This window comes from Falco rusticolus, chromosome 8, assembly GCF_015220075.1.
Source record: "Falco rusticolus isolate bFalRus1 chromosome 8, bFalRus1.pri, whole genome shotgun sequence".
Classification (NCBI taxonomy): domain Eukaryota; kingdom Metazoa; phylum Chordata; class Aves; order Falconiformes; family Falconidae; genus Falco; species Falco rusticolus.
The window spans coordinates 8,141,248-8,168,847 of record NC_051194.1 but is presented as its reverse complement, the minus strand read 5'-3'; the positions used below and the strand labels follow the sequence as shown (position 1 = coordinate 8,168,847).

General features: G+C 44.6%; 2 protein-coding genes across 6 annotated transcripts; one reads left to right on the top strand and one right to left on the bottom strand.

Annotated features, from left to right (window-relative positions):
* Window positions 1–329: 329 nt before the first annotated feature.
* Window positions 330–8,325, bottom strand: CNOT8 (CCR4-NOT transcription complex subunit 8). Of its 3 annotated transcripts, none has more exons than XM_037396984.1 (7): window positions 8,223–8,325; window positions 7,033–7,232; window positions 5,251–5,444; window positions 3,734–3,895; window positions 2,787–2,931; window positions 1,999–2,109; window positions 330–1,693 (listed from the first exon to the last, which is right to left on the bottom strand). In XM_037396984.1, exons 2-7 carry the CDS (start codon window positions 7,147–7,149, stop codon window positions 1,544–1,546), a joined length of 879 nt encoding a protein of 292 aa, XP_037252881.1. In that variant the 5' UTR covers window positions 7,150–7,232; window positions 8,223–8,325; the 3' UTR covers window positions 330–1,543. The 3 variants fall into 3 exon arrangements, with proteins under 3 accessions (XP_037252881.1, XP_037252882.1, XP_037252883.1); XM_037396985.1 differs by lacking the exon at window positions 8,223–8,325 and adding an exon at window positions 8,093–8,213; XM_037396986.1 differs by lacking the exon at window positions 8,223–8,325 and adding an exon at window positions 8,097–8,213.
* Window positions 8,287–27,600, top strand: FAXDC2 (fatty acid hydroxylase domain containing 2). Of its 3 annotated transcripts, none has more exons than XM_037396981.1 (11): window positions 8,287–8,348; window positions 10,808–12,848; window positions 15,566–15,634; window positions 16,768–16,815; window positions 19,695–19,786; window positions 19,894–19,997; window positions 20,681–20,802; window positions 21,130–21,335; window positions 22,290–22,395; window positions 23,509–23,675; window positions 24,527–27,600. In XM_037396981.1, the coding sequence occupies exons 4-11, from the start codon at window positions 16,768–16,770 to the stop codon at window positions 24,678–24,680; spliced, it is 999 nt and encodes a 332-aa protein (XP_037252878.1). In that variant the 5' UTR covers window positions 8,287–8,348; window positions 10,808–12,848; window positions 15,566–15,634; the 3' UTR covers window positions 24,681–27,600. The 3 variants fall into 3 exon arrangements, with proteins under 3 accessions (XP_037252878.1, XP_037252880.1, XP_037252879.1); XM_037396983.1 differs by having other exon boundaries at window positions 10,808–11,053; window positions 24,527–24,793; XM_037396982.1 differs by having other exon boundaries at window positions 10,808–12,599; window positions 24,527–24,793.

Genomic DNA, 27,600 nt, shown 5'->3' with positions numbered 1-27,600 from the left:
TTTAAGAGCAGTAGGTGAAAAGATGGGTTATACTAAAAGATCCTTCTGGAGGTGTGTTAAATGTAGTGAACTGTTGCCACTTGCTACGTTTGTACAAAATACTTGAAAACCAGGAGGGGGAGCTAGTGCTTAACCAAAGGCCCCCCTACACTTCTAACCTAAATGATTCTATGAAAAGCAGATTTTGCTAAGAAATACCCCAGTAGCACATCATAAATGGTAAAAGAAGAAAAGAACTTGAGCATCTTTCGTTGTGTATCGCTCAAATTCAGATTCCAAAGCCTGAACTTCAGGAATTTTAATGCTTGATGGAAAATCCAAAACAAGGCCTCGTTTAAAAAAAAAATTTATTTTACAAAAATTAAGAACAAATCGTATTTACAAGCATTTTAAATACCAGCTCTAAACCTCAACTTCTAATAATGGATTGTTTAAGCTTGTTTAAAATGCAAGACAAAGTCTTAAAATTTAAAGTCTGCCATGTCCAAAAGGGGTTGGGTTGGTTTTTTTGGTTTGCATTTGTTTGTTGGGGTTTTTTTTTAAGAAATGTCATTACAGAACTGTTGAAAAAAAACACTATACAATAGCTCATTTTTTAAAAAGTCAGAATCCCAAGTTGTTCTTCCATCTAATAACTTCTTAGATGTTTATAATTGAGAAACAGCTGTTTTGGCTGTTGTTAAGCATATAGCAGAATCAGGGGCTGGAGGAGTATGGGGAAGAAGAGGAACAAATACTTATCCATCTGCTGAACTACTTGTGTTGCAAGAAGAATAAAATTCGTAGGTTAAGTTGAAGAAAACCGAAGTCAGAGTATTGGTCCAACCCCCTATCAAAGGTGAAGTTTTAGGCCTCTTAAGCCAGAACAGTTTCTTAATACCCATAAGAACTAAGCTGAGGCTCAGTTTGGGTTAAACCTGTACCACACAGGATTAGAAACTATGGAGAACTGATCAAATCAGCTCCAATATTATCCATTCCCACTGTTGTTAAAGCAAATCTCTGAGTATTTTTAGCTGCAAGGATCATTTTTAATGTCATCCGTTCCCAAACCTCTGCAGTGATCAAAGGGAGCAAGTTTCAGACTACACAAAGATAAAATAAGCAAACATGAGGTGAAGCAGTCACCCTCACAACATGCAGAAGTTTTAAAATAAGCTGTATAAAGCACAATTTTCAAATTGTTGTGCATGTCTGTGTCCATTCTCACTGGATATCCAGACCCTTAGCTCTACTGAATATTCTACTGTTAAGTCTTCCTTGTGGATTCTGTACAGTATAAAGAAGGAAAAAAACCAGAGGTATACACAGTAGGTTATGTCTTTTGCCCTTGGTATTAAAAAAATGGCAAACCACAAATGCTGGCATTAGGAATTCAGTCAACTTCTGGGTTTCAAATGAAGATGCAGCTCTTCAGCAAAACTGCAGGCCTTCTGCAGGCTGTATACTGTAGATGCCTTGTGTTTGAGACACTATTGGGGAAAATGGTTGAGGACAGCAGCTGCCAATATGGTAACCATGTTCTACTGAGGGTTACCACTTATCATGGCTGCATGTTGTTGATAATAGCCAAAATGCTCATTTTCTCTTGGGCTGAGTCCACATCTTCATTTTGTTTCTGAGCCACTCCTGTGCCAAGACCATACAGCCGCCCACAATACTTTGCATCATCAATTGTATCCTCAAAAAACAACTGCAGATTTAAAAAAAAAAAGGTATTTTTAAACTGTGTCTTTACATCAGAAAGCACCCAACGTCAATTAAACAGCACATTTGAAGTCAGACACCTCTAAGATGCAGTGTACAAATCAAAATGAGCACATGGAAGAGGAGTAAACAGAAGTCTGTGCCAGTATCAACAACAACTATTATTGACAGTTCAAAGTGTGAGGGTCACAAGGCTCAAAACAAACAAACAAAAAAACCCCACCCACATTGTGTGTTGACATTTATGGATAGGAACTGGAGAAAGAAGAACCATAAAGAATACCGCAGTACCTCTTTCATTCTGAAGAATGCCATTCCTGTGAGAAGAGAGTCCGATCCTGCCTGGTGTTGTCGTCCAATTCGCTGCAAATCCAGCTGATCTGCCACTTCTTGAAGGCCACCCTGCCATGGGAACAGAACAGATCTTATTTTGGAAGATTCATCTCTTACCAGAATTGCCACACTTCCCCAAAACGTGAGGACAAACACTGGCTACGATGAATCCATGCAGATTCTAGCAGTACACACACACACCAGCTGTGAGTTAAACATAGTAATAAATACTGTTCAAGAATGTGTAAATACTCTTCTCAGGTTGAGTACCTTGCTTTCCTGCTGCAGATACTAGAGATGACTGTGGGTACATTCATAGGTTACAAATGCTGGACCTTTCCCTCCCCTGCCTTGAACAAGGCTGTGATGCAGTAGATAAATGACTTTCAACCCTCTGCATGTCAACCAGTTAATCAAGTCATGTAGTAGTTCATGTAAGAACTCCACCTTGCATAGCGAAGATAAGCATGCTGAATTATAATTGGCCTCTGAAATTACTGATGCACAAACGGAAGGTTATGGTAATGTCGCCTATATAATACACATATTGATAAGCCTAAAACTGGGGAGGCAGTATCTATTAAATACAGACTTAGTCATACATGCTTTATGTGTGACTACTGGCTTATATACACGTTCCAGTTTTAATTAAGACTTGATACATGCAGCAGTTCTGTCACTTGGCTACTGTACATTTACAGTGTTGATGCCCACCCATCATTTGCTTGCTGGGGAGACAGAAGTACCTTGAGGTTTTTGCAGCTCTTCATTAAGTACTTTACATCATAGATAGATGGGAAGAAAAGGTTCAAAATATGGAAAAATTCATGTTCCTCTTCAGGTAACCTGGAATCTGTCAACAATTTGACCATGTAGCCAAAGTCATAACCACTGAAAACCAAAAACATACAGAAACCAGATAAGCAGGCAACACCTGTACTCAGTCGGTACCAATATCTCATTTTTCACAAGAGTTTTACATGTTGTAGCTTTCAAAACATTTTCTGATGTTTGTAAAACTTCTCTGGATTAGAACCAGAATTCATCCTGATCACCTGTGTCAATGTTGGACTTTTGAATGTTCTCTGGGTGCCTCCACTAACCTCTTACAGAACAGCTAAGCCTTTGGGAAGAACATACTTTTCTTCCCAAGACTGCAAGTTTCTGTAGCTATAGGCAATACAGAAAAGCAGGACACCTTGTAAGTATCTGTTGTGAGCACCTCCTTCCTCAAGTCCTTTTACCTGCTGATACCAAGGACCAGAGGCTACAAGACGGACAACTAATTTCTTCCTCTACGTAAACACCAACATTTTAAGGATGGAACAAAAACCTTATTTCACAACGCACACAAGTTACTAAGTGTAGAAATCATATTTCAACTTAGTAACTCCCGCCAGAGAGGAAGACTTGTAACAGCAAAAGGACTTGCCAGCAACGCACACACAAAATTGAGACCACAGTGATCTTGGATCATGATATCTTGGATCGTGTAGCCAATTAGTTAGTAGAAAATGAAGTGCCCAGTGTCCTTACTTCTTAAACTTGGCCTTCGTATCTTTAAACTTATTTTAAGAACTGCAGAGCTGCTAATTCTTCTCCTTCAAATGTGTCAGTCTCCATGGACAAAAGTATAGTATTTCAGTCAGAAAGACTTCTCATTTCACAGCATCAGTGACCATCTCAGACCTACCTGTGGAAGGACAGCCACTTCACACTGTCACTAAGGACGACCCCAGATGTCATAAGCAATTCTGCAAAGTGTAGGGTATCAATCCCTTCTTCTTCATGCTTCTGGAACTGCAGCCCAGAGCTGGCAAGGAGGTCTATGGAATCCTGAGAGTACATGTCCTCCCTGAAGGAGAAAAACAGCTTTTGCACTCAAGGTGCTATGCTACCAAGTCAAGGCTCATTTCAGAAAAATTCTCCCCACACTGTATTTCAAAAATTGGAGTGACCAATAGGCTATCTCTGGGTTCCACATTTCTCTCTCTAGAAAATTCAAATTTTAATACCACTACTGCAGCCTCCTACATCCAACACAAGCTATTCTGCAATCATAGCTAGTTAGTTATTCTGTTGGTAGTGCAAATTCCAAAGATCCCACCTCCATATAACCGAATGATGTTTTGAAAAACGTAACTTCTGCAACATGAATGGAAGCACCACAGATGAGAGCACAAAGAAAAGGAGAGCTCTCCCAGACAAGAAGACATACAACTCCAAAGCACCAAGCATCATTCCTGTCTACATTTTTCTTTCTCACTTCACAGCACACACCACCATATCATCATCTCCTCCAGTTCCATCGCTGGGAGTAAACAAAATTGCATAATACTTGACTATGGAAGGACAGGGATGAGTGATGATATGCTTGGTGGAGAGCTGAGCAGGAACCTGATTTCTGTAGTTTGTTTCATTTGAGAGGCGAGGTGGGAGTGGGAAGAACATAACACAGCAAAATTTATGACCACTTCACTCTGACTTTGGTACTTTCAAGAGGCTTACAAACTTGTGGGAGTAAATATTGCAGCTTTTGGGTTCAAGAACTGTATGACCTGCACATACTAGCTATATATTTTTGTAACGTTTTCCAATAAAGTCCCATAAGAATAGAGATGGATTTCCTATAAATGTGTGGTTTTGCCAGATAAACCCTCTCTTTATTTCCAGGCAGCTGTAGTGGTAATTATGCCGAGTTCTCTTTACAATTACAGGGGAAGGGATAATACCTGTTTCAACAGTAACCCAGGGTGTTACAGCATGGAGGAAACAGGAACTGCCACACTCCATTTAACAAGATTCATTCTCCTGAACAGGTGTGACAATTACACAGTTTATATTTTAGCATGGATCTGTGAACAGGCATTTTCCTTTTTGCTGAAAACAGTACATCCATTTATTTTTAGCAGAAAGAGATGGATTTTTATATATAAAACATAAAGTTTCTGACTATTGTTCCAGAAAAAAAAAAATTAAGGCACATAAAATTACTGGGGATAGGCTATTTATGAAAGAAAGAGTATTAAGGACAGGATTTTAGCATAGACTTCCAGAAACACTGCAAATTCCTGTCATGCCAAAAGAGGTTCCCACATAATCTGTGTTAGAGTCTAAATTTTTATCACTCAGAACCAACATATGGACACCTGCATCTGCCAAAGGAAAGCATCACTTCACAAGGAATAGGTGATTTTTCAAAAGACTCACGTAAGGTTGAATTTAAAGTTGAACTGCCAGGTGTTGATGCCAGAAGGATATTCTCCTTTCTCATTTGTGAAAGTCAGGCCCAGCTGGATAATTTTCAGAAGATCGACGTTACACCGAAGAAGCTGGTATTGATAGTCTATGGAACTGCGGAATTCACCAATTGGCCTTACAACAACTCCAGGAAACTCTGTGTCCTAGGAGAGAAGGGAAAAATCTTATTTCACCACTTACTTTATCAGAAGCCTATTCAGTTCCACACTTGCAGGTCTTGGCACTTCATTCTGTGAATTGCTCTGTAAAAATCACTTTTTTCTTTCCTCTCGTTTTCCCTATTCATGCAACTTTTAAACCGCTACAAGTCAGATACTAAAAAAAACTACACAATTTGTTAACTTGCATTCATTTATTACAGGTATCCCTTCTTGCAGTTTTGTTCTAGTCTAAAACAAAACTGTTACAAAGTCATCCGGTACGCACTACTGTACAAACTAAACATCTCTCTCTCAAAGGACTAACTCATTTTCCCTAAATCTACTAAAGTGGACTTTATTTATTTATTTAATCAGTGTTCTTTCACATTCTAAATACCAGTTAAATTTAGCACTCTGACCATCTTCATTCAATAGTCCAGAGATAGTGATAACCTTCACCATTTTTGAGGAACAGCCAACGCCTACATTAACGAAAACCACTGCCAATCAAAACAGACCTTAACAACACAGCAACTATCTATTAGATGAAAAACATTTTACTTGGCTAGCGATAGTGTGCTATCTTTGCTAAAACCCAAACTTCCATACTATTTTTACTCTGATTAGGTCACATAACTTCCATGAAGGATGCAGTGCTGTGTATCTGAAAAAAATTCTCCCTTGCCCAAGACCTTTGCGTCCACACTTACAGCACAGCCACTAAAACTGATCATAAGCACACTTTCAGTGAGACTGAAGAAAGAGAAGCAAGAAAGATCATTTCCCATTGATATATGGTAACAAAAAAAAAAATCATACTCACTTACACAACTGCATTTTACACTGAAATACCCCACGCTCTACAGGGGCACGTGTTTTTATGGCACAATTTTATTAAGGACTTTTCATACTTTAAAGTTTAGTGTTCCTAAGCAGACTTGGCGTAACTTACAGTATCCTAACAAAACCCAGTTATTTCTGTAACTAACTGGCTCCTGCCTAGCAAATGCAGACTTCTATGAGCAGGAAGAGATTCCTCCCACTTGGGGGAGATTCTGGTCTTCTTAAACAAAGCTTTCTGAACACACTGTCATACCTACAACCAGAGTACTTTCCTTCTCTAAGAATCAACATCTGACCTCACTAAAAAGGAGGCAGCCTAGCTGACTAGTTGTCATTTGCAGGCCTTTTGTCCTGCAGGACCATGGCATCTTCCATAACCAAACGGAGAAAGACATTCAAAGGACAAATACACTGATGGAAAACTAAAAATTTAAACCCAACTGCACATCTAATCAGTTTCATTTTCCTGTTGCACGAACTCATACATTATGAGTAGCTAAATGTTAAATTAATTCAGGTTTTTAAGGTGGTCCCTCTCTTCCCCATCCTTCATTCGATCCATACTCAACATACTTGTATTAAATTCTGGAAAGATTCTACTGAACAGCTTTCTATTTTTTCACCACTTAACTTCCAGATCAGTTTGACTGGGGATGCGGAAAGTAATTTCTCACTCAAGCATCAGCTTACTCCTCTACCCAATAAAATCCCTTGACTAAGGCAATTAGGTCAAGTATAAGATATTTACCATTGCAATGTAGCTGTAACTTAGAACAATCTCTCGAATTTTCCTCATCTCTTCTTCCAGATTGTTTGCCCATACTTCACAGATAACCTGGCTGTTCTCTGCAAGGGCTGCTGGCATCTTGCAGGGACCAGAGTGATGACAGCTGATGTTGAATTCAGATGACAGCGCAGAACTGCAAGCTATGCGATCTTACCAATGTGCTGCATTAAACAAATAAATAATACTTTATACAAAGAAAGACTGACGTATAAGAATGAACGCTCTGTTGAGAGTCACGTCCCACTTCCATTTTCACCTTCAACTAGGCCGTTTAAAGTTCACATCGAGTTCTTTCTTGTTTTTATCACTTCCTGCAAACATGCTGGATGAGAAGAAAATCTAGAGCATCTTTTCGGGTTGCAAGAGGGGATGTGCAATTAATAGTCCAGTTATTTATGAAAAGAGTCATTCTCCCTATCTTTCCTCTTCTCCAGGCATAAGCTCTGAAACTTTGGGCATAAGATGTACAAGCAGGGAATCCTCGCACTTAATATGGAACTATTGCGATAGTTTTAAAAAACAGTAACAGAATGCTTCACAGGCTGCATTTACAGGCGTGAGCCTCTCTGAGGTAACTCAGGAAACGCTCGGGTGATGCATTTCAGCCCACACTGACAGCAGCCCCGGCGGCGCAGCACCCACGGTACCTCACCGCTTGTTTACCGCTCCCGCCGCACCGCGGGCAAACCGCTCCCGGGCCCGCAGCCGGGGCTCAAGCGCCGCACGCACCGGCCGGGCCCTGCGCGACCGGCTACCTGGAGCTGCCTGTGCCGGCCGGAGGGCCGCAGCCCACCGCCGCCCCTCCCCCCCCTCAGCCCGCCGGCAGGGCCTCGCTGCTTCAGGGCCCCGGGCCCGCGCGCCGCACTGCCCCCCGCAGCCTCCCCGCCGCCGTCCGCCCCGCCGGGGCCGGGGCCTGGCCGGACGTGGCTCATCCCGGACGGGAAGCCAGAGGCCCCCCCGCCCCCCCCCGTCCCCGCCGCCGCGGGCTCCCGCGCAGCACCCGGGGCCGTCCCGCCCGCACCTGCCTGCGCGCCGCCAGGCCCCGCCGCTCGCGCCGCGGGAGCCGGGCCGCCCGGCCGCTCTAGCCCTCAGTCCCCCCCGCGACTCGTCTGCTCCGGCGCTCCCCATCGCCGTCCCTGCCCCCACGCTACCTGCCCGGAAGCCGGGGCTCTCGCCTCCGCGCAGGCGCGATGCGGCCCCCGCCAGGGGCAAGACTTCCGGGTTGCCGCTTCAGCTCTCGCGAGAGATGGGGAGAAGCCGGCGGGGCGCGCGGTGGGGTACGTTGCTGCGCGCGCCTGGCCCGCGGCTGCGCGCGCTCCCGCGGAGGGGAGGGGAAAGGGAGCGGGCGGGGGAGCTGGAGCGCCGCGCGGTGGGGCGGCCCGCAGCGCGCCTGCGCGAAGGCCTTGGCCTCGTCGTGGCTCGTCTTTCCCCACCCCCAGCGCGGGCTTATGGGCTCGCCCGGGCTCCGTGCTCTGGGCGCGGCGGGCGAGTCCAAAGTCCGCGGGCGGGGGTGAGGGATAAGGGAGTTGGTGCCCTCCTCTCCCAGAGGGACCGGGAGCCTCGAGGCTGGGTGGCCGGAGGCACCCACCGGGCCTCGGGTGGGGTTCCAGCATGGCGGCGTGGGGAGCCGCCCCAGGGCCAGGTCCCTTGGGGCAGGGGCTGCGCCAGGCCCCGGCTGAGCATCCCTAAAAGAAATGGCGGCCCTCCCTCACGGGAGGCGAGTGGGGCACAGCAGAGCCCTCGGGTCGCTGCAGAGCCCGCTCAGGCCCGGGCTGCCGTGCGCCATGGTCCCCCGCAGACTCACAGGCCTGGGCTGTGCGGCCCAGCGGGGCAGGACGAGGGGCTGTTTTTTGAGGCCAAGAGCACAAACCGCTGCTGTCCTGGCACGTGTTGCTCACAGGTTGTCGTCTGTAGCAAGACTCTTCAGTTGAGGAAATTCTCCTTCTTCCTGCAGAAGTTCAGAAGTAACTCTTAATATATCTACTATGTCTGCAGACTTCTAGGCTGGCTTCTCCCAGAAATGCTATTTAAATTACATTAGCAACAGAAGTTTGTATCCAGAAAAGCAGCGTAATGTAACTTCTTGTGTAAGGTGGCTGCCAATGCTTGCTTTGCTGGTTGATGCTGACAGCAGATATGCAATTTATTTGGAAGTTTGTCTACTGATCATTAAGCATAGATAGTATTTCCTTTCTGTTAGATTGCCAGCCTTCTGGACGGGGTTGCATCTGTTACAAAATCCTGCAGTTCTAGTGCTGCTGCAGAATTGTTTTCTGCCCACCATTTGGGAGTATTTCCTCCCACTGAATCCTAACTACTTGCCTACCATTTTGATAAAAAGTATTTGGAAAAACAAATCTTGGTACCTTTTACAGTTCAGACATAGTTCAGTGTCTCAGGTTTAATGTTCATACCTCAACAGAAGTGTAACTTTTAGAAAAGAGGTTATTCCAAGTACTGCTCTCTATCAAGTGACCTTGGTGCTGTCAGCACCTTATGACATCCCATTATTGAACATTATTTGGATTCAAAGTTTATCTTCGTAGATGATAGATAGTTACCATTTTGCCTTAGCTCTGCAGTCTCTTGTGTAATTTATGTATTATGCAATATGCTAGACTGGCAAAAAGTAATCGCCTTTCTTCCCGTGGTCACTTGAGTTTGGGATTTTGTGCAAGAAAGCGTTGTTAGCAAGTAAATACAGCAGGCTGGATTACAGCACTCTGTAAATATAAGGTTAGATTTATTATTTTTTTTCCTAAAGGGTTCAGAATAAAATACAACCATTTTTCTTTCTTACAAACCCAGTGCTTGAAGATATGTTAAATCCAAGGGAAAAATGGAGGATTAATCTTCTCAGGAAACCAAAATATGTGTGCCTTGCTACTCTAATAAAAAGTGTATTGGAGGAAATAATCACTTGTGATAAACTGCACTTACAGTGTTTTAACGGTTTGCATGTAGTTTAAAAAAAAATGCTCTTCAGGGATGTTTACGAGCATTGGTGGTGAGAGCTGGAAATGTTGCTCAAGGCAAACAGAATTTTTTTTTTCAATCATGACTAATTTTGATCACGGCTAATAAAGATGAAAAATAGCTGGGAAAGGCACCCCACTCTTTATGAAAAGTCCCATAGTTCTTGTATTTGGAAGTTAGTTACCAGACTTGCTTCCAGGTCCAACACTCAAAAGCAGGACCTTGAAAAGTCCTCAAACCCTCCATGCGGTTCTGTTAAGACCACAGTGAAAAAACAGTTTGTCTTGTAGACTTACTGCATCCTGAGGTGGAATAAAGGGCTTTAAACTCAACAATTTCACCTTGGTCAGCTTGAGCTGCATGTCCTGGATCGTGCCATGTTGAAATCATTGTGCATTTCCTTTAGAACTTAGTAACAGCACTGCAAATGGTAGAAAACTTACTTATGGAAATGTTAAAACGTGAATTGAGAGTTAAAAGATGCAGCTGTTGCTGGCTGAACACATTTAAACCATAACAGCAAGGCTGTAGTTGACATTTTCCTAACCCTTCCATTGCTCCACAGATGCTTACCAAAAACCACCACAGTACTGGGTGGTGGCATGTGTGCCCTGGCAGATGGTTAGAAATATAGTTCAGAACGCAGGGAATTAACGATAAAGTTCAGATTCCTCTTCAGCATTAGAGGAGCTATCAGTGTGGGTTTGTACAATCCTGAAAAATAATTCGTAGTTTTTCTCCTAATGTTTTTTTCAAACAGCGAAACAAACAGTGACTATTACAAAAACTGTGGCGAGTGAACAAAGAGAAGTTATTTTATGAAGTGTCTGATCAAAAAGTCTTTCTGCTGAGAAGACATCAGACTTCGTGCATGCCTCAGCAAAGACAACACTAACATCGGAGTGTTTGTGATGAAGATGCCAGTGCAGGGCGCAGGCTAGCTAACAGACAGAAGCAACTTTTAGATGACTGCCAACCTGCGCTAGACACAAACTTGCACCAGAAGGTAAATTACGCTTCCATCCTTATGACTAATATGCTGAGCTGTCTGTTCCTATTGGGTGTAAATATTTCAGAGATAACCCGTGTCGGGATTGAACAACGGTTAAAAAGAAACACTGAGGTTTGTGAAATTCACTGGCTTATCACCTACTTTTGGCTATTGGATGGATAGTCCTCCCAGTGCAAGCTCAAATCCAAATAAATATCGACTCAGGACAACATTCATATGGCACTCCTCTCTTGAAATGCCAATTTCCTCTTCCTCCTCTGCACGTGAGTAAATAGTTTGAAGGAATTGCATTCCTCCTAGGTGAGTGTGCTGGCTATGATAAATAACAATTAGTAGCAACAGCTAAGAATTACAGACTTTTTCCCCACCAAGGAATAGCTGGGATTAGTCAAGAGAAAGTGTCAATGAAAACAGTAACACAGTCTTAAATCTGAAATGAAGGAACAGCGAATGTTTACCACACTAAGAGGACAAACACCATGAGGGTGGGACAGGAGTTCTGGGAATACTCTCCTGAAAAAAAAGTTAATTGATAAAAATACAGATGTAGTAGTAGGTACAAGAAACCAGGCTCAGACAACGAGGCAGCACCATTATTCATGCTCGCAGATCGCTCTGTGGCTCTAGCTGCTGCTGGCTTGAGATGTTGCTTACCAAAGAGCATGTGTTGCTTTACCTGTGAATGGCCATGCAAGGGTAGCTGTGAGGCAGAGGTCATATTCCTTGTTCTTCCTTGGGTGGAAATATAAATTTGGAAGGTTATGGCAAGTAACATCCTCAGTTCTCAGGGCTTAGCTCATAATAGGGCACTGTACATTAGGTAAGTAACAGATTGGGGCCACATTTGCATAATAAAGACCAATGCTGCTGCACATTGCATCTCCCTCTCTGCAATGCCATAATTACAGACGTTATGGTCTGTAAACATATTTGAAGACAACTAAGCCCAAGCACATTCTAACCTATTTGTATCTTGCCTTGCAGTTGGAATCAATACCTGTAACTGGCTGAGAACACTATGTAGCAACATAGTGTTGGTGTACTTCATAGAGTTAGTACAACACAATGAAAACTGGACTGCTGGGGTCTTTTGCCGAATCTCATAGTAACCCTTATTGCTTTTAACAGATAGACCTTTAACCCATTGAGTTGCACTGGCATTAGCGATTCTGTGTTCAAAACGTGAGTTAGTGCATTATAAAAACTACTTACCTTTAAGGTGTAGGTGGCTTTTTTATTCTCAGATACAGCCATTGACTCTTGATGAAAAACTCTTACCTGCAGAGATGTATTCCAAACCCCGAACTGAGTGACAGCATGCACATATGCACAGGGAACACTGCCAGTACTAACAGTGACATGGCACTGGCTTCACATGACTCGTCTGGGAGGGGACAGCCAGCTCCTGCTTGGAAACACACCCCTGTCACATTTGCCTAAACCGTCATAAAGTTTCCACAGCAGTAGTGAAAGGTGAGGAGTTGAACTCTGGGCTCTGAATAGACACAAAGGACTTCTCCTAGACTACCATCAGCAGGAGGTGAGCAAAGAATGTGCAGCCAGAGTTCAGGGGTATACTAGCTTGAAAAGATACGATAGAAACTTTGAGGAAATCATTAAAAGGCAATGGCATGTGTCTGTGTAAACTATGGTTGTAAGCTTTCCTAGGCACTGTGGTTGCCTTCAGATGCAGGTAGTGCTTGGCACAGTAGGACATCCACCAAGCACAACATCTAATCCTGTGTCTGTCCACACAGTGTGGCTGATAAGCAACTTTTTGGGTGACCAGGTAAGCTCTTATGTTTTCCTTTCTATACTTTCATGGATAATCATAGCCTTTTTTGTCTCAGGCGCAGTTGTTTCCCACTATCTCTCCACTGTAACTGTTGATTCTAGTGAAGTGAGGTCTACTACAGAAGATCCAAGCAGGAGAGAAAAAGGAATACCAAGAAACTGTGGTGGGCAGCACGTCCATCACAGCAGATGTACCCTGTTCCTCCGCTGCACCTGCCAGCAGCAGGGCTACGGGGCTGGTGTCAGAAGCAGGAAGCAATGCAATAGAACCCTGGGTACAACACAAGGGGAAGCACTTCTGTGGTTTGGGGCTGTCTGGAAACCGAAATGTAAGGGGACAGCAGAGATGGGATATAAATAATAACATAATTTTTAAAACAAATGTAGAAAATACGGTAGTTCTTTCCTTTTAGACTGTGTTGAGCATTTTAAAACATGACTTAGACAAACTAGCTTCTTCCGATACCTGAAGTGGAAAATTCAGTGGAAACAGATCTGTGACTTAATGAACAGTTGTTGGACAAATTATGAAGTACATGGAAATAATAATAAATAAAATGTATTAGAATTATTTATTGACTAGTGTATGTTTCCCCTTAAATGTCAAGAGACTGACTGGAAAACCAATTGCTTTCACTTTAGGGTTACAAATTTGGTTTGGATCAATTTTGTGTTAACTACTTTGAAATAACCGAAAAGGAACCTTTTTTTTTTTTTTTTAAACAGCACCAGTTCTAGTTCATATTTGGAAATAGCTGCAGACAGCTGAGATCTTCGCTGGTTGATTCGGGGCTGTATAACGTGCCAACATGAGATCAGTGCCAAGCAGTTGAATGGCTTTCTTGTTTGCCGAAACAGCCGTGGTTACGCGAATGCTTTTTTAATGTATTTGGTGTATTCTGAGTCAGAAGAGGCATTATCCAACAAAAAAAGAGTAGGTCATGAGATGCTGGGGAAAGCTTAATCCATCAAAATTTTTTTTTTCATTTTTTTAATGTAGAATTATTTTTTTAATGTAAATAATGTAAAAGTTTATCTTGTAAATGTGACTTAATAAAGGTAGTACACTGAGATTTTAGGGAGAGTGAGGGTAAGCAGATATGGCAGTACTGTTTCTTTGCCCAAGCGAGACTTCTATCATAATTTGATTATTTTAAAAGGAGTACTACTAAAATTATTATAATTTAAACTCAAAGAATATGGGACTCAGTGAAGCAGTGGCTCTTTCTCTTCCTAAAAACTCAGAGCCACACTTTCTGCTGTGCTCTGCTCTAGCTCTTTGCATACAAAGACTCAGCAGGGTTTGACTCAGCACTGCTGTATGGAGGAACCATTCCAGAGCATCAGCCTTCCGGCAAGCAGCTGAGATAACCCTATTATGCCTTCTCTCTCAAAGATCTAACATTGTCTGCCACAGGGTCATCAGAGAAGAAAATAATCTCTTTAACCACAGAAGACTATGGCCAACACTATTTACTGTGCTGTCCCAGCAGAATAATTTCATATTGCTGTTTCAGCTCCCGACTGGGCGGTTGTAGAGAAGACAGAGAGGGGAGGTGCACAGCAAAGGGGCAAGGGATACGAGTTACAGCAAGGGAAAATCCGATTAGATACTAGGGGAGGGGGCGGAAATTAAGTAGTCGAATACTTGAACAGATTTCCTAGAGAAGCTGTGGCATCTCCTTCCATGCAGATACTCAAAACTCAACTGTACAAGACTCCAAACAACCGGCTAAGGAAGCTGGAATGGAGCAAAGCCTCAAAAAAGAATGGATTATTCAAGCCTGACATATTTCAAACATTAGCAGTGTTTTCTCGGAGACAGTGGGCATACCTGCACTGAGAGGACCCGTGTGACAAGATGGGACTGTATTGCATGTTATGTAACATAAAAATGCATCACTGGAAATTAAGATGAGGTCAGATCGTCCTGTGGCAAGTTATTTATGCTGTTCTACCCAGGCCAGCAGGTTATTTGTGGTTGCTACTTATAGGTATTCTTCATCAGATATGTTGGAATCCAACTATATTTTTTCAATAAGGTTGTGGTTGGAAAAACTTGATATATCAGAGAAAAAAAAATCAACATACAGAAGATTGCATAGACTGGCTTTAGCAGCTCACAAAGTCTAATAGCAAGGAGCTCTAGATCTGGGGAAAGACGAGAAGTCTGAGAACACTGTGACTTCCTTAACACATTCTTATTTTAAGCAATAGCAACTTAGGGCACCTCTCACTCTTACTTTCTTTGGCCAAGGGAGACAAAGTTAACTTGATTTTTTTTTTTTTCTTTTTAGGCTGATAACCAAAAGTTAGCATTTCCCATAGGAGTACATACAACACTAATGTTAAAATAGGGCGTTGGGAGTTCAGGCTCATGGTTTCAAGTTTCAAATCACTTTTTGCCTTTTTTTTTTTTCCTTCTCCGAACTGTTTCACATCAGTTTCTTCCACTAAAGTATGTAGTTTGATGGACTTGGCCTTGGTCCTTTCTGTCCAGGAGTAAGCAGGAGCCCAAGCAGGAAGGTGGTGTCCAATTTTTTCTGTCTCGTGCCCCTTGACCTGCATACTAACATGCAACTTAGGGAAACAGAGCTGGTAACAGCTGTAAATAAACAGAGTTGCATTTGTAAGAACGTACCCAGAAAGCTATCATTTCAAGCTTTTTGAAGTATAACCTCCTGGTTAATACGGGGAATTCTTTTTTGGCAGTGTATTCCTCCTTTCTGAAACGAAACACTGCAAGAGGACTACTCCTAAGAGGCTTGCTCCATCGGAAAGGTAATAGAATATCATCTTTCTAATTAATAGTTTTCCAGCTCTTTTTTTCTTTGTACCTTGACAGGTGCCTTTACCTTGTTTCTGCTTCCTTTGTTACCGTAGGTAACGTGGTTTGCCTCTGCTTGAATAGTCTCCTAAGTATGAAAAGCAAAATGGATTACATTCTGCAATCCACAGTAATCTGGCCTTCATACTGTAATTCACGTGTTTGTTCTTAAAGATGGGATGAAACCAAGAAAACCTTAAGGAATGTTTTGTTAGCTTTTGCTAATTATTATTTATGGTAAGAGTGCAGCAATATAAAAAGAGCAACACAGTAATCCTTAGGACAGCGTGTCCTGAAATAGAGAGCTTTCCATAGCCAACAGCGGTGAAGCTCCAGCAACTACTTAAACCTTGGGTTAATTTTGTATATTTTTTTTATTTATTACCAAACCCAGCAACAAATGGTCAAGCCAGAGCCAAATGCAGGGAGAATTATTATGAGATGGCCACCTGTCCATTTAGGACTTCAAACACTCAAATTGACCATAGCAGAACTGCAGCAAAGATGATTTTCTCACTTAACCGTGTTCTTGAGCTGTTCCTCTGCCATGTGAGGGGAGGTTTCCTGGGGCTCTACTGTGTTAACTCTTCATGGCACAACCTCACTTGGATGTAGTCAGATTTTTGTTTGCATCCTTGTTAGTTTAACAGCATGTTGTCATTAATGGAAGAACATGTCCCATATCCTCCTTTCCTTGCAGTCTGTGAAGTGCTGGAGTTCCTCCTGAGTGCAGTGTATTCCTGGGCCAGATCAAGGGAGGCAGCTGTGCCACAACACAACAGTGCCACAATCAAAAGCTTTGGGTTTGCCTTTTCTCCTGTTTTTCTTTGTTACTCTTGCATCCCTGTTAGTCTCCCAGGAAAATACTAACTCACCAGGAAATACGGGAGTTTTTTCTTCTCAAAAGCTCAGCGTTGCTTGATGGCCAACACGAAGGAGGGAGCAGGACAGGACAGAGCACAGAGAGTAAATATTTTACAGTTTTGCAACCGAACTTGAAGTTGAGGGGATTTGTTGGAGTCAGCAGTGTGTTCTTCCACACTCCAGCCGTACAAGGTTCATTTACTTAGATCACTTCTTATTTCAGATGAAAAGAGACTCTGGATATTCCACCATGGCTGAGCAGCAGAAGCAGGTAAAGGCTTATAGTCATCTTTTAAACAAAGCATTTTGCAGGTGCTTTGGAAGGCTGGATGTGTCAAATCGTCTTCTAAAAGAAGTGACAGATACAGCCACCCTCTGATCACTTTAGCACGACTAGGAGCTCATCTCTTATGACTACAGCAACATTTTCCCAGCATTTTTCCCTTCCAGTGGACTGCAGCTGCGGCACCACGCGGTGAAGGGCCTGTGTTCTTTGCTTGCGTGGCAAGAGACCACAACACTCCCCTGTAACCAGAAGCTGCGCCACCTAACCGGACCCAGTCCTTCAAAGTGGTCCTGCTAGACAGTATGTTTCCCAGCAGATGTGCCCCAGTTTCTTTACCTTGCAGGCAGCAACCCTGTTCTGCACTTAAGGAAATTGCCAGCTTGTCCAAGCCCTTCAAGGGCAAGATCTCAAGCAATCCACAGATCAGGGTTTGGAAACTACTGTGCCGGAGCTGTTGGCATGAAGAGGAACAGGGTGTTAGCACTTGGACTTGATCAACAAGATTTTTTATTTTCTATGTAAACTTTCTGCTTCCACAGCTCACGTAATGACACTGTGTGGGATTCATTCACATAATCATTTCATCACATGCAATAAAAACACAGCCTCAAAACAAGACAGTTTCTAGCCAAAGGGCTTTTAAAATGGTTAAGCTTTAGCTACCCTCTGTCCTGTCTCAAAGCAGGACATACACAGTGTCTGATGAATATTAGGAGTTACTAGGTTTTGAAACTCTCCGAGTTCTTCAGCTGGAAGATGCTAAAGAATCTGCAATACTATTTAGTCTAACTAAAAAGTCTTACACTTGTAAGACAACAGAGTTTTTCTTTGGTATGTTCTTCAACCCAAGGGTAGGAAAGACTTACGTGATTCTGCTAAAAAGCTCTAAGCTTTTTGTAGCTTTTGTAACCTTTTTTCTAAAGAATATGTAGATGGTGTTTCAGGGTCTAAAGAGTGAGAAAGTCTTATCTCATGTCAGCATACATGAGGCATAACGTGGATGCAATTGGAAGAACGAAACTGCTAAGAGAGCAACTCTGCAGCCCAGAGCCCAGCGTGCGCTATCTGAAGCTGGAAGGGATTTCATTTTTTTTTTGCCAGCCTTGCATTTGTAGTTCAGTACACCCAGTGATAATGGTGGCAACAGATCACATTACTTCTAATATAAACTTATAGGGTTCACAAACATCAAGCTGTAGGGCAAGAGTCCTTTAAATTACTTCCTTCCCAGTTGCTAAATTGATTTAAAAAAAAAAAAAAAAAGATGATAGGAGGAAACGGTTGTTTCATTTAACAAGGAAAGTTTCAGTGCTAATGAGCAAAGTTCTGTCCTGGGACAGATAAATATTGCTGACAAGTCCTGGGAGATGCTTAATGTTCTGTAGCTGCTACAGAATCTTAAAGCTTTTAGCGCTAAAAGCTGTATAGAGAGGATTCCTCTATATTGCATTACCTTAAACACACCTGCATTCAACATTTATTAGTGAGCCGTCTCTCTTGTTTGTCCTCTCTGACAGGAGGCAAGCAGGACAGCAACTATGAATCATGCTATTTTTACTCCAGTCTGTTTGTGAAGCACAACACCACAGTTAAAAAACAGGAAGGACAGAGTAATGAACAAGACGCTAGCCAGTTATTACACTGTATTATTTTAGAATTGCGTTGATATTTCTAAAACAGTTGTCCTGCAGATAAATATAATACATATTCACCCAAGAAAACCCAAACTAAGACTGTGGAACTCCAGAACCAGTTCCAACTTGGGCTACTCTAAAAGACTGATAGTTAATTATACATTGGTCATATATCTGCTAAAAAACTTGAGTTTGAATATTTAAATGCTCAAATATATTGAATACTGCTTTTTGAATATACTAATTCCTGGAATCAAAACATCTCGCTGGTAGTTTTCTGACTGTCTTGCAGTTGCTTTGTATAGTTCAAATCCGTACCGTGATAAAAGAGTAATGCTAACATCACAGCTGCCCAAGAGTATTTCTTCAGTAGGTGACATTTCTGTCACTGAGAGCAGGGGTTTAGAGAACTTTACACTTTTCATTAAGAGCAGCTGTTGCGGTTTTCTAACAGTGGCTACCATGTTATTATACATTTTTAAAAAATATTTTAGAAGCATTTAACGTCCTTGTTAATGTGCAGTTGTCCTATACAGCTGGCACCTACTAGCCAAGTTGCACTAGTTGTACTAGAGCTGAGTTGTACCTGTGATGGCCTAAAGGCACAGCAAAGCGACTTATGCAAGGAAAGGTAACATCGTGTATTAAACCTCTGTTACACTTGGGGGGAAAAAGGCAAGCTTCTGGGCACGTGAGCCTGACTTCAGCATCGGTCTTCAAAGCAAAGAGGAAAGTTGAGAGGAGTGGTTCTGGATTAACTGGAGCTGTTAACCAGATCATCTGAAGCACAACAGTTTGGCCGCTGCAGGGGGAAAGCATACTGGGAGGGAAAAAATACGGAGCGAGGGAGGTGTTAAGGTGGATCACCATTCCTTACCCCCAGGTCTTCCTTTGCTACTGCTGCGAGTTATCCAGAAGCTCCTTATGTTATAATCCTCCAGGCAGCAAGAAGCATGCCAAACAAAACCAAAGGGGGCGAAATCAGTGGTCCTTTCTCTCCCTTTGGTTATTCCAGAGAAATTCCATGTCAGTGACACTTGGGGTCTCTGTAAGCACGGCAGAGGGATGTGGGTGTGCTCCCTCCCCTCAGCTACACTCAACAGCCCATAACAGCTTTGTTACCTTCTTTCGAGAGTCTCTGAAACAACAAACAAAAAACAACATTTTAAATACAAAAACCGCTAGTGCAGGACACAGCAGGACGTACTTACCCTTGTTGCTTGCTCACAGGAGGAGAAGCTCAGGGATGCTGTGAAGATCACTGCCCGTGTCCTTGGTACGGGCTTGCTCATATTCACCGTCTTGGCGAACTCTGTTTCTGGGTAAGATTTTTTCCTCAAGCCCCATTGTTCGAACACTTTTCTGTGGATGGAGAGAGGAAAAAGTGGATGATGAAAAGATGGGCAACCAAGAACACTTATTCCCACAGGTATGCACAGAATATCTGGGACACTTTAGGCCATTTCTGGCAGACAACATGGCTGAAGTTCTACTACCTGTGTGAGGGAAAGGAGCGGACAATCTTCTTCCTTGGTGAGTTTTAACAACTCTGTGCTGTAGGAGGAACAATCCGTGTATTACATCTAATAGTGGGACATGGACATGCCTTCCCAAACTCACTCACCCTCCCACAGAAAAAGCACGTGTAGGCTTCAAAGCCAGCCCCAGCTGATGTGGGACACCTGAGCTGCCTTTGAAAAGCTGAAATGGCTTTCCTGTGAAAACACTTGGCTCAGTGAGAGCTGAATGAGTAGAACCCATTACTGAAAATTAAAGTTAAAATAGCGAATTTTACTCTTGCCATAGCACCTATAAAACTCTTCTCTGTCTGTGATTAACAGCTGGCGAACAGCCTGGTAGAGACTTTGCAAGGTCCCAGGGACCAACTCAACCATATCCTACTTGTATTTACAAAAAACCACCCATGACAAGAGATGCCCCAGCCATCCAGAAAAGCCCTTTCTTAGCCTCAGTTGTGGCACATTTCAACCTAGGAGACATTTGTCTACTCTAACCTCTTCCCCATTCCCAAGGTCTTACCTGGATGTCAGAACTTGCCCATATTCCATTTTAAAGCATCTCAGGGCAGAGGATACACACCTGGCACACCTGGGTCCCAGCAAGATCCTCTGGATACTATGCCACCATATTTTGTTTCTGATTTAGCCATAGCTCTCCATTCATTCACGTATCTCTGCCTTTTCCCCACGCCACAGGGGCTGCGTTGGTGCCTTGCCTTGCTTTCTGGTGCTTCAATGGAATCCTTATGGTGGCTGATGTAACAGGAAAGCCAGCTTTCATTACTCGCTATCGCATTCAGCTGGGCAAGAATGATCCTGTAAGTATTTCCCACTCTGCCTCTTCTGCTGGCTAAACGCTTCCTGCAGTCTCCTTAGGCTAGGAGCAGGGAGAAGAACCTGTTAGGCTTTTGTCTTGCAACCAGGTAGGGTTCAAGGGAAGTCAAGCTGAGTCCTGTATATCCATGGCGGAGAGGAAGGCGGTTCTTGTAATTAGGCTACTGATCAGATCTGGCTGGGCTGCTTGTTAAAAAGTTGATCCCAAAACTAATATGGAAACTGCCTACAAATCTGAAAGCTTTTTATCCGTCCAACTCAAGGCTGCATTGCTTCTGACTTAGCCTCACGTCCTGACTTCTCTTTTGCAGGTGGACACAAAGAAATTGCGCCAAGCCATCTACACAGCGCTGTGTAATCAGTTCTTTATCTCCTTGCCCATGCTTGTGCCCATGTTCTACGTCATGAAGTGGTGGGGCAGCACCTTCAACAAGGAATTACCCACCTTCCACTGGTTTCTTATGGAGCTAGGCATCTTTACCTTAATAGAGGAAGTTCTCTTCTATTATACACACAGGTGAGTGGAGCACAGGAACAGGACTCCGTGGTTTTCCTCCATGCCTTTAAGCTTATACCCTTCTCCTGCAACAGCAATGGTCCCAGTCCCCGCTGTTCCACCAGTCTTGTATTTATAAGGGAAGACTTCCAGGTCCTGAACTCCACCTTTACAACATGAGGCTTTGGTGCTGTCAGTAACTACAGTAGGCAAAAATGGGTAAAATTACGAAGGTGGAGCAGCTTAGAAGCAAAGGAAGAAAAAACCCAGGTAGCTTTACACAAAAGCTGTGGCCCAGCATTCTTTGAAAAGAGATGAACAAGACTGACTGTCCTGAAAGAAAAAAGCTCAAGAGGTCAGTGACTGATCTCACATTCACTTGTACAGCACCTATGAAACGGGGCCTGGCAGCTGACACCGCAGGCGTTCTAAGCACTGACACCAACATTAGAGGAAAAAACTAAAGCAAGGAAGAAAAAAAACCTGCAAAAGGCTGTGCAGAAGCAAGCACAGCAATCTCAGAAGTATGTAGGTTTCCCTTCTGGACAAATGCACTCAAAAAAAAAACAACCCTGTAAAAAGCCATTTCTTACAAAGCACCCACAGAACATAAAATTCTGACTCTAATAGTTGCCAGTGGGAAAAGTCAAAACAGTGAGAATATAAAGCGAGTCTTCCCCTAAGCAGTACTCTCCCAGGTCTGAGCAAATGAGTCATTCAGGGATTTTGATGTATGGAATTTATCTGGATTTAAGTTTAACATCAGCCAGTGGACACATCAGTTGTAAGAGGGATCAATACTAAAGAGAGAGCGAGGGAAGCCAGGAGTCCTGCGCTCTTATTCCCAGCTGCTCTGAAATCTTTAAGTTAAAGAGGAGACATGAGCAAGTCCCCAGCAGAAATTCTGTGTTATGTTACTCTGTGTTCCTTTCTTGCGGAGCTCAAAACTTGCCTTTCTCTGGTTTCTCTGCTTAGGCTCGTTCACCTCCCGGTCCTGTATAAGCACATTCACAAGAAGCACCACGAGTGGACAGCCCCCATCGGTGTGGTCTCCATTTATGCTCACCCAGTAGAACACATAGTAAGTGGGTTCTCATGTGGTCACCTCCCAGTTTCTGCACGGAGTGTGATTATCGTGGGATGAGGAGGAGTCGTAAGAGAAGAAAAGTAAATGTTTCTTGGACGCTTCTTTCTTAGGCAGAGGAAGCTAAGCTGCTTTGCCAAGAAGCCTGGCTGTAGAAGCGTCACAGTACCTGTTCATACTGCACTCCACTAGCTTTAAGAGCCCAGATGCAAGTGCCTCCAACAGATAAGGAACCAACTGCATGGCGATTCCTTGAGCACAGAGAGGGCTAGTAGCACAGACGGTGCTTTCCACACCAGATGTGACACTTACACAGTCCAGGTTACTGCATGGACTCAGAATTCTGTTACGATTTTCATGCTCGCAGCTGGGATCAGTGTTTTCAGGAGCATCTCCCAGCACTGCTTCAGCTGAGATTTCTCACGAAAACACATCCCACCTTCAGAAGATTCCACTTATAGGCACTTTCTCCTGTTAACAATAGTCCTGGGCTGCCACACCAGCTCTGTGAGTGTCCCTAACTGACAGTCTTTGGGCAGCAGGATAACTTTTTATGTAAGTCCAACTGAGCCTAGCTGGTGCTGTCAGCTTGCTCTGGGCAGCGACAGCTGTTTGTGCCACCAGTAGGACACAATGAAGTGATGCAGGCGGGATCATCACATCGCTGCCTTTGACTGCACATGTCCACGGGCCATGCCCTTTTACAGCCGGGTTTCCCAAGAGCAGCTTCTGCATTACTCCAAGGTGAAACTGAAATTCCTACTTCTGACTCCAGGGTGATTTACTGGAATCATGCTGCTCTCACACCCCTGGTTTGATCTCACATCTGACTCCTACTACAAGTGTAGGGAGCTTGGGCTGTGACAATGTTTTGCCGTAGTTGTAATTATTCCTTTGACGATTACGTAATTTTAGTAATTTTTGTAATTATTTCTTTGATGATTATGTAATTTTAGCAAGGTGTTTGCGGATGGATCTGCCCTTTATGCTGTTTGTACAAAACTAATACGATGCTATGATGCATCACCCAGGTGAAAGAATTCAGCTTCTAGAGGAGAGGCTGCTTGTTGTGGACCCATTAATGAGGCTGACTTTGCCTCTCATTTCTAGCTCTCCAACACGCTGCCCGTCATGACTGGCCCGATGCTGATGGGGTCCCATATCGTTTCAATCGCAGCATGGTTCTCCCTTGCTCTCGTAACAACAAGCATTTCGCACTGCGGCTACCACCTGCCCTTCCTACCGTCGCCAGAGTTCCACGACTTCCACCACCTCAAGTACGTCTGGGCACCGCTCAGCTCCCCACTCCCTCCCGCCCTTCCTGAGGCTCGAGAGCGTTTCAGTAACTCGCACACGAGCGGAGAAGCCCGACAGCAGGCTGAATGCTGGTTCTCAAAGCAGTTAAAACAGCCGTCGGGGTTTCAGAGGACAGAGCCCACTGCCCACGCAACTGCCAGGCACCTCACTGACACCCCCCCTCCTCCACCAGCTGACGCAGAAACTTTCTCCAAAGCACCAACACCGAAGTGGGGCTGGGCGTTTCGAGTTTCCAAAGATGATGGAGGAGGAAAGCACGCAGAAAGCACACGGTGCCTGCAGTATCGGGTATTCCTGGACTTCCCCAGCACAAGCACAGGGTCAGAGCCTGCTCTCTGCAAGGCTCTGCCTAGAAGTTCAGGACACAGCACGTGGGCTAGAAGAAGACAGAGCAAGGGCAAGTCACACAGCTGAAATAAATCCGCAGGGAGCTTTTCTCTCTGTCCCTCTCCAATACACTGGCATTAGTAACGTTTTCAGGTAACACCTTGCCCAATCAATCCCAATTAACCCTTCCTGGCAGAGATTCCCAGCCACCTCCTATACTGGAGAGGGCAGAGGTTCGGCAGGTTGTTCAGGGATACCTACACAGCACCGGAGGAGCTGTTCCCATTCCCCAGGTGCGCCCTAGATCCAGGCACGCTGCTCCCACCAGTTTGCCTCCTGCAGAAACAGCCGATGCGGCTGCAAGGGGCCCAGCACCGTAGCAGGAATCCTGTGGACGGCTCATTAGGGCTCTGAAAGGAGATGGAAATACCAAGAGCAAGGTAACCGCAGTAACTTCCAGTGATGTTTATTCTCTGGTTTCCAGGTTCAACCAGTGCTATGGAGTCCTGGGAGTGTTGGATTATCTGCATGGCACAGACACAGTGTTCAAACAGACCAAAGCCTACCAGAGACACAGGGTCCTCCTCAGCCTCACGCCGCTCTCAGAGAGCATCCCCGAGGCACCCAGGGCAGAGTGAACCAACCCCGCAGCCTGCAGGGTGCCGCAGAGCCCCGTGACTAGCAGAGCAAGAGACAATGATTTATGCCAAATAGTATTTTAATTGGGAAACAAGTTACTGTTCACACGTAAGAAAACCTGAAGCTGAACTTAAAACATGCGACTTGAAATGACCGCACTTTTGCTGCCACTATTTTCTACCCAAGGGAGAAAAAAAAAGAACTGCTCTAGAAAGCTATTTTAAAACCACGTTTAGTGGGTTTTTTTCTTAATTACCTGCACTGTTCCTTGTTCTAGCTGCCTGCACTTAAGCCAGATATGTTCTGGGCCACATGGCTTTGGGGAGTTATTAAGGTTTTTGCGCTTCAGTTTTCACTCTTTGAGCAGCGTTCTGCAGAAATACCAGCAAGATCACTGTAACTACATGTAATAGGATTAAACCCACTACTTTTCTGAGACTTTGAACACCTGGGATACGAGATGCAACCCCATGGAAAGTCAGCGGGGCCAGAGTTTTGGAAACATGCAACAGAGGCCTGACTTCCCCCAAGTTTTTCTTCATCCTGGTCTGACCAAGGGCCGTCACGGCCTACATCGCCACTCCACAAACTAACAGCTGCAAACGTGAAGCCAGTCTCCCCATCGTGGGACAGGAGAGCTGGGGGCTGATGTGCTACATGGCAGAAGCCCTGGTCCATCACTTCCTCCTGCTGAGCTCCATCTTGCTCCCCACACGCCAAGAGGGGTCACAAACCAGAACTGCACAACGTGAAGTTGTTGTGAAGCGCACAACGTGTGTGAAGCGTCTGCACAACTGCAGAAAGAGACTTTCCAAGGGAAGAAGAGTCCCGGCTGTCCTGAGTTGCGTGGACACTAGTGAAACCCTGTAAGAAAGGGCCCAAAAGAGCGTAGCATCCATACCTTTATGCGTGTCCGTAAGTACCTACACAACTGATCGATCCTATCTGGGGGCCTGGGACAAAAATGACACATGTCACCATTGCTAGGCCGTGTCCTCCGAGGAAGCTCCACCTGAGGAACCAGCTCTTCTCCCACCCTCCTTCAGCCCCTGCGACCGCACAGGGATGAGCCCAACCCGTTCATGTCCCCTTGGGGAGGGCAAGTCAGCAGAACAGAAAACCCAGGCTGCACTGTCTTTTGAAGTTTTTATTTTTATACATTTTTTTTGTATTAAAAAGGAAAAAGCATAATTACCACAAATTACAAAGGACTAAAGCATTACTAGAATAATGAATCACATCAGCCTAGAAAGCAGATACTCTGAATAATATTAATGTTATAATACAAGCTCTCATTCAAGTATTTTACATTTTTCTCTTTTCCTTTTATATGTGATGATGATCCTAGCACATGAGTCAAAGATTATGTACTATCGACAGAAGATGGATCATGTACAGTGGGCCATATTAACAAGATTTTCCTCCCAAGTGATACATGGTCTGTGATGAGTCATTTTAAGTTTGTCTCTACGATAAATGCAGCTGAAGAAGGTTGCACACACTTTCTAGTTTTGGGAAACAGAAGGCTGAGGTTGGGACACACAGGGTTTGAGAAGGGCCAGCACATCGAACCATCACCCCTTTTGCTCCTGGCAAGCGAGCAGAGGGCCAACCCTGGCCGCGTGGCTTACTGGGGGTTTCTGAGCCACAGATCCAAAGGCTTCCAACCCCAACGGGACCGGGACAGGCTGGGAGAGGAGGAGGGGGAGTGGGGCTGCACCAGGGAGGCTCGGGGGACCCTCCTGGGGGGGGGTACCACCGGCACGAGCCAGCCCCATGCAGAGCTGATGGCTAGAGAGCGAGCCACAGGGGGACAGCGCAGGGACCCCGGGGCTGACCCGAGCACGCTCTGCATGTCCCCTCCGCTCCTCGGGGCTTCCCACCAAGGGGATGTGCTTGTCACAGATACATCGGTCCTATGTTCAAGTGTCTGCAGAAAGTGAAACTGTAAACTACTCATTGAAATGCTGCCCTCCAGCCACCCACTCCATGCCACTGAGATGAACACTATCTTAAAAAAAAAAAAAAAAAAAAAAAAAAAAAAAAGAAGAAGTCATTCAACTATTACCTGTATTGGAAACTTAAAAACAAAAAAAAAAGAGAGAAGTCAGTGAGGCATTTAACACCAAGTGTAGCAACCCTCCCTTAAAAAGAGCCTAGCATCCATTTCAAACAGTGACAAAGTGACATAACCAGTCTCAGAGGAGACAGGAGAAAATAAGCATTTGCAAACACAGCTTGCTACATTTACAGTTTTCCTTTTTTTTTTTTTTTTTCCTTCCTTTTGATAAAATAACTAGAAAGGCATTAACAGCTAGAAGGCCCCCTCTGCACTGCCATGTGGAACGTGTACAGACACGTGGCAGGGTACCGAGGTTAACACATCGTTTTGTTACAGTACAGTCGACCAGTCCCCAGCAAGACGAGCAGTTGCCGAAACTCGAGGGACCCCAAGGGCTACAGCGACAAGCCGCCATCGGGGGTGCAAGGGGGGCAGCAGGAAGAGCAACAGACAGGCGATCGGAACAGCAGGATTATTACTTTTAGTATTTCCCCCCCCCCCCCCCCCCCGCCCCAAATGAGCACGGCAAAGCAAAGCAGCTGCCTCCGAAACACACCTTCTACCTCCACTCCTGACCCCACGCCGGAGCTCCGTACCCGCTGCACCCACCTGCATCCCAAAGATGGGCTGACCTCGGCAAGGAGCCCGGGGCTGCAGCAGCCTGGGCCGTCCCGAGAGGGGTGAGTTGGGGAGCGCGCCCCCCGCTCTGCCTGCAGGCCTATGGCCTCCCCCAGCCTTGCCGAGAGCCCCCGGAGCTCCCGAGGGCTGGGAGCCAGCACCACGCAGCCCTCGAGAGCTGCGGGATGGCTCAGCGTTCCCAGCAGTACGTGTGCCCAACCCCTCAGCCCACGAAAATT

Bases quoted from the DNA above. Each gene is read 5' to 3' on its own strand.
- CNOT8 (XM_037396984.1), bottom strand. From the start codon at position 7,149: ATGCCAGCAGCCCTTGCAGAGAACAGCCAGGTTATCTGTGAAGTATGG. The intron at 2,110-2,786 runs GTACTTCTGTCT...TTCCCATGGCAG, and splicing joins AGAGCTGCAAAAACCTCAAG to GGTGGCCTTCAAGAAGTGGC. The intron at 1,694-1,998 runs GTACTGCGGTAT...TTAAATCTGCAG, and splicing joins CATTCTTCAGAATGAAAGAG to TTGTTTTTTGAGGATACAAT.
- FAXDC2 (XM_037396981.1), top strand. From the start codon at position 16,768: ATGAAAAGAGACTCTGGATATTCCACCATGGCTGAGCAGCAGAAGCAG. The intron at 19,998-20,680 runs GTGAGTTTTAAC...CCCACGCCACAG, and splicing joins GCGGACAATCTTCTTCCTTG to GGGCTGCGTTGGTGCCTTGC. The intron at 22,396-23,508 runs GTAAGTGGGTTC...TCTCATTTCTAG, and splicing joins CTCACCCAGTAGAACACATA to CTCTCCAACACGCTGCCCGT.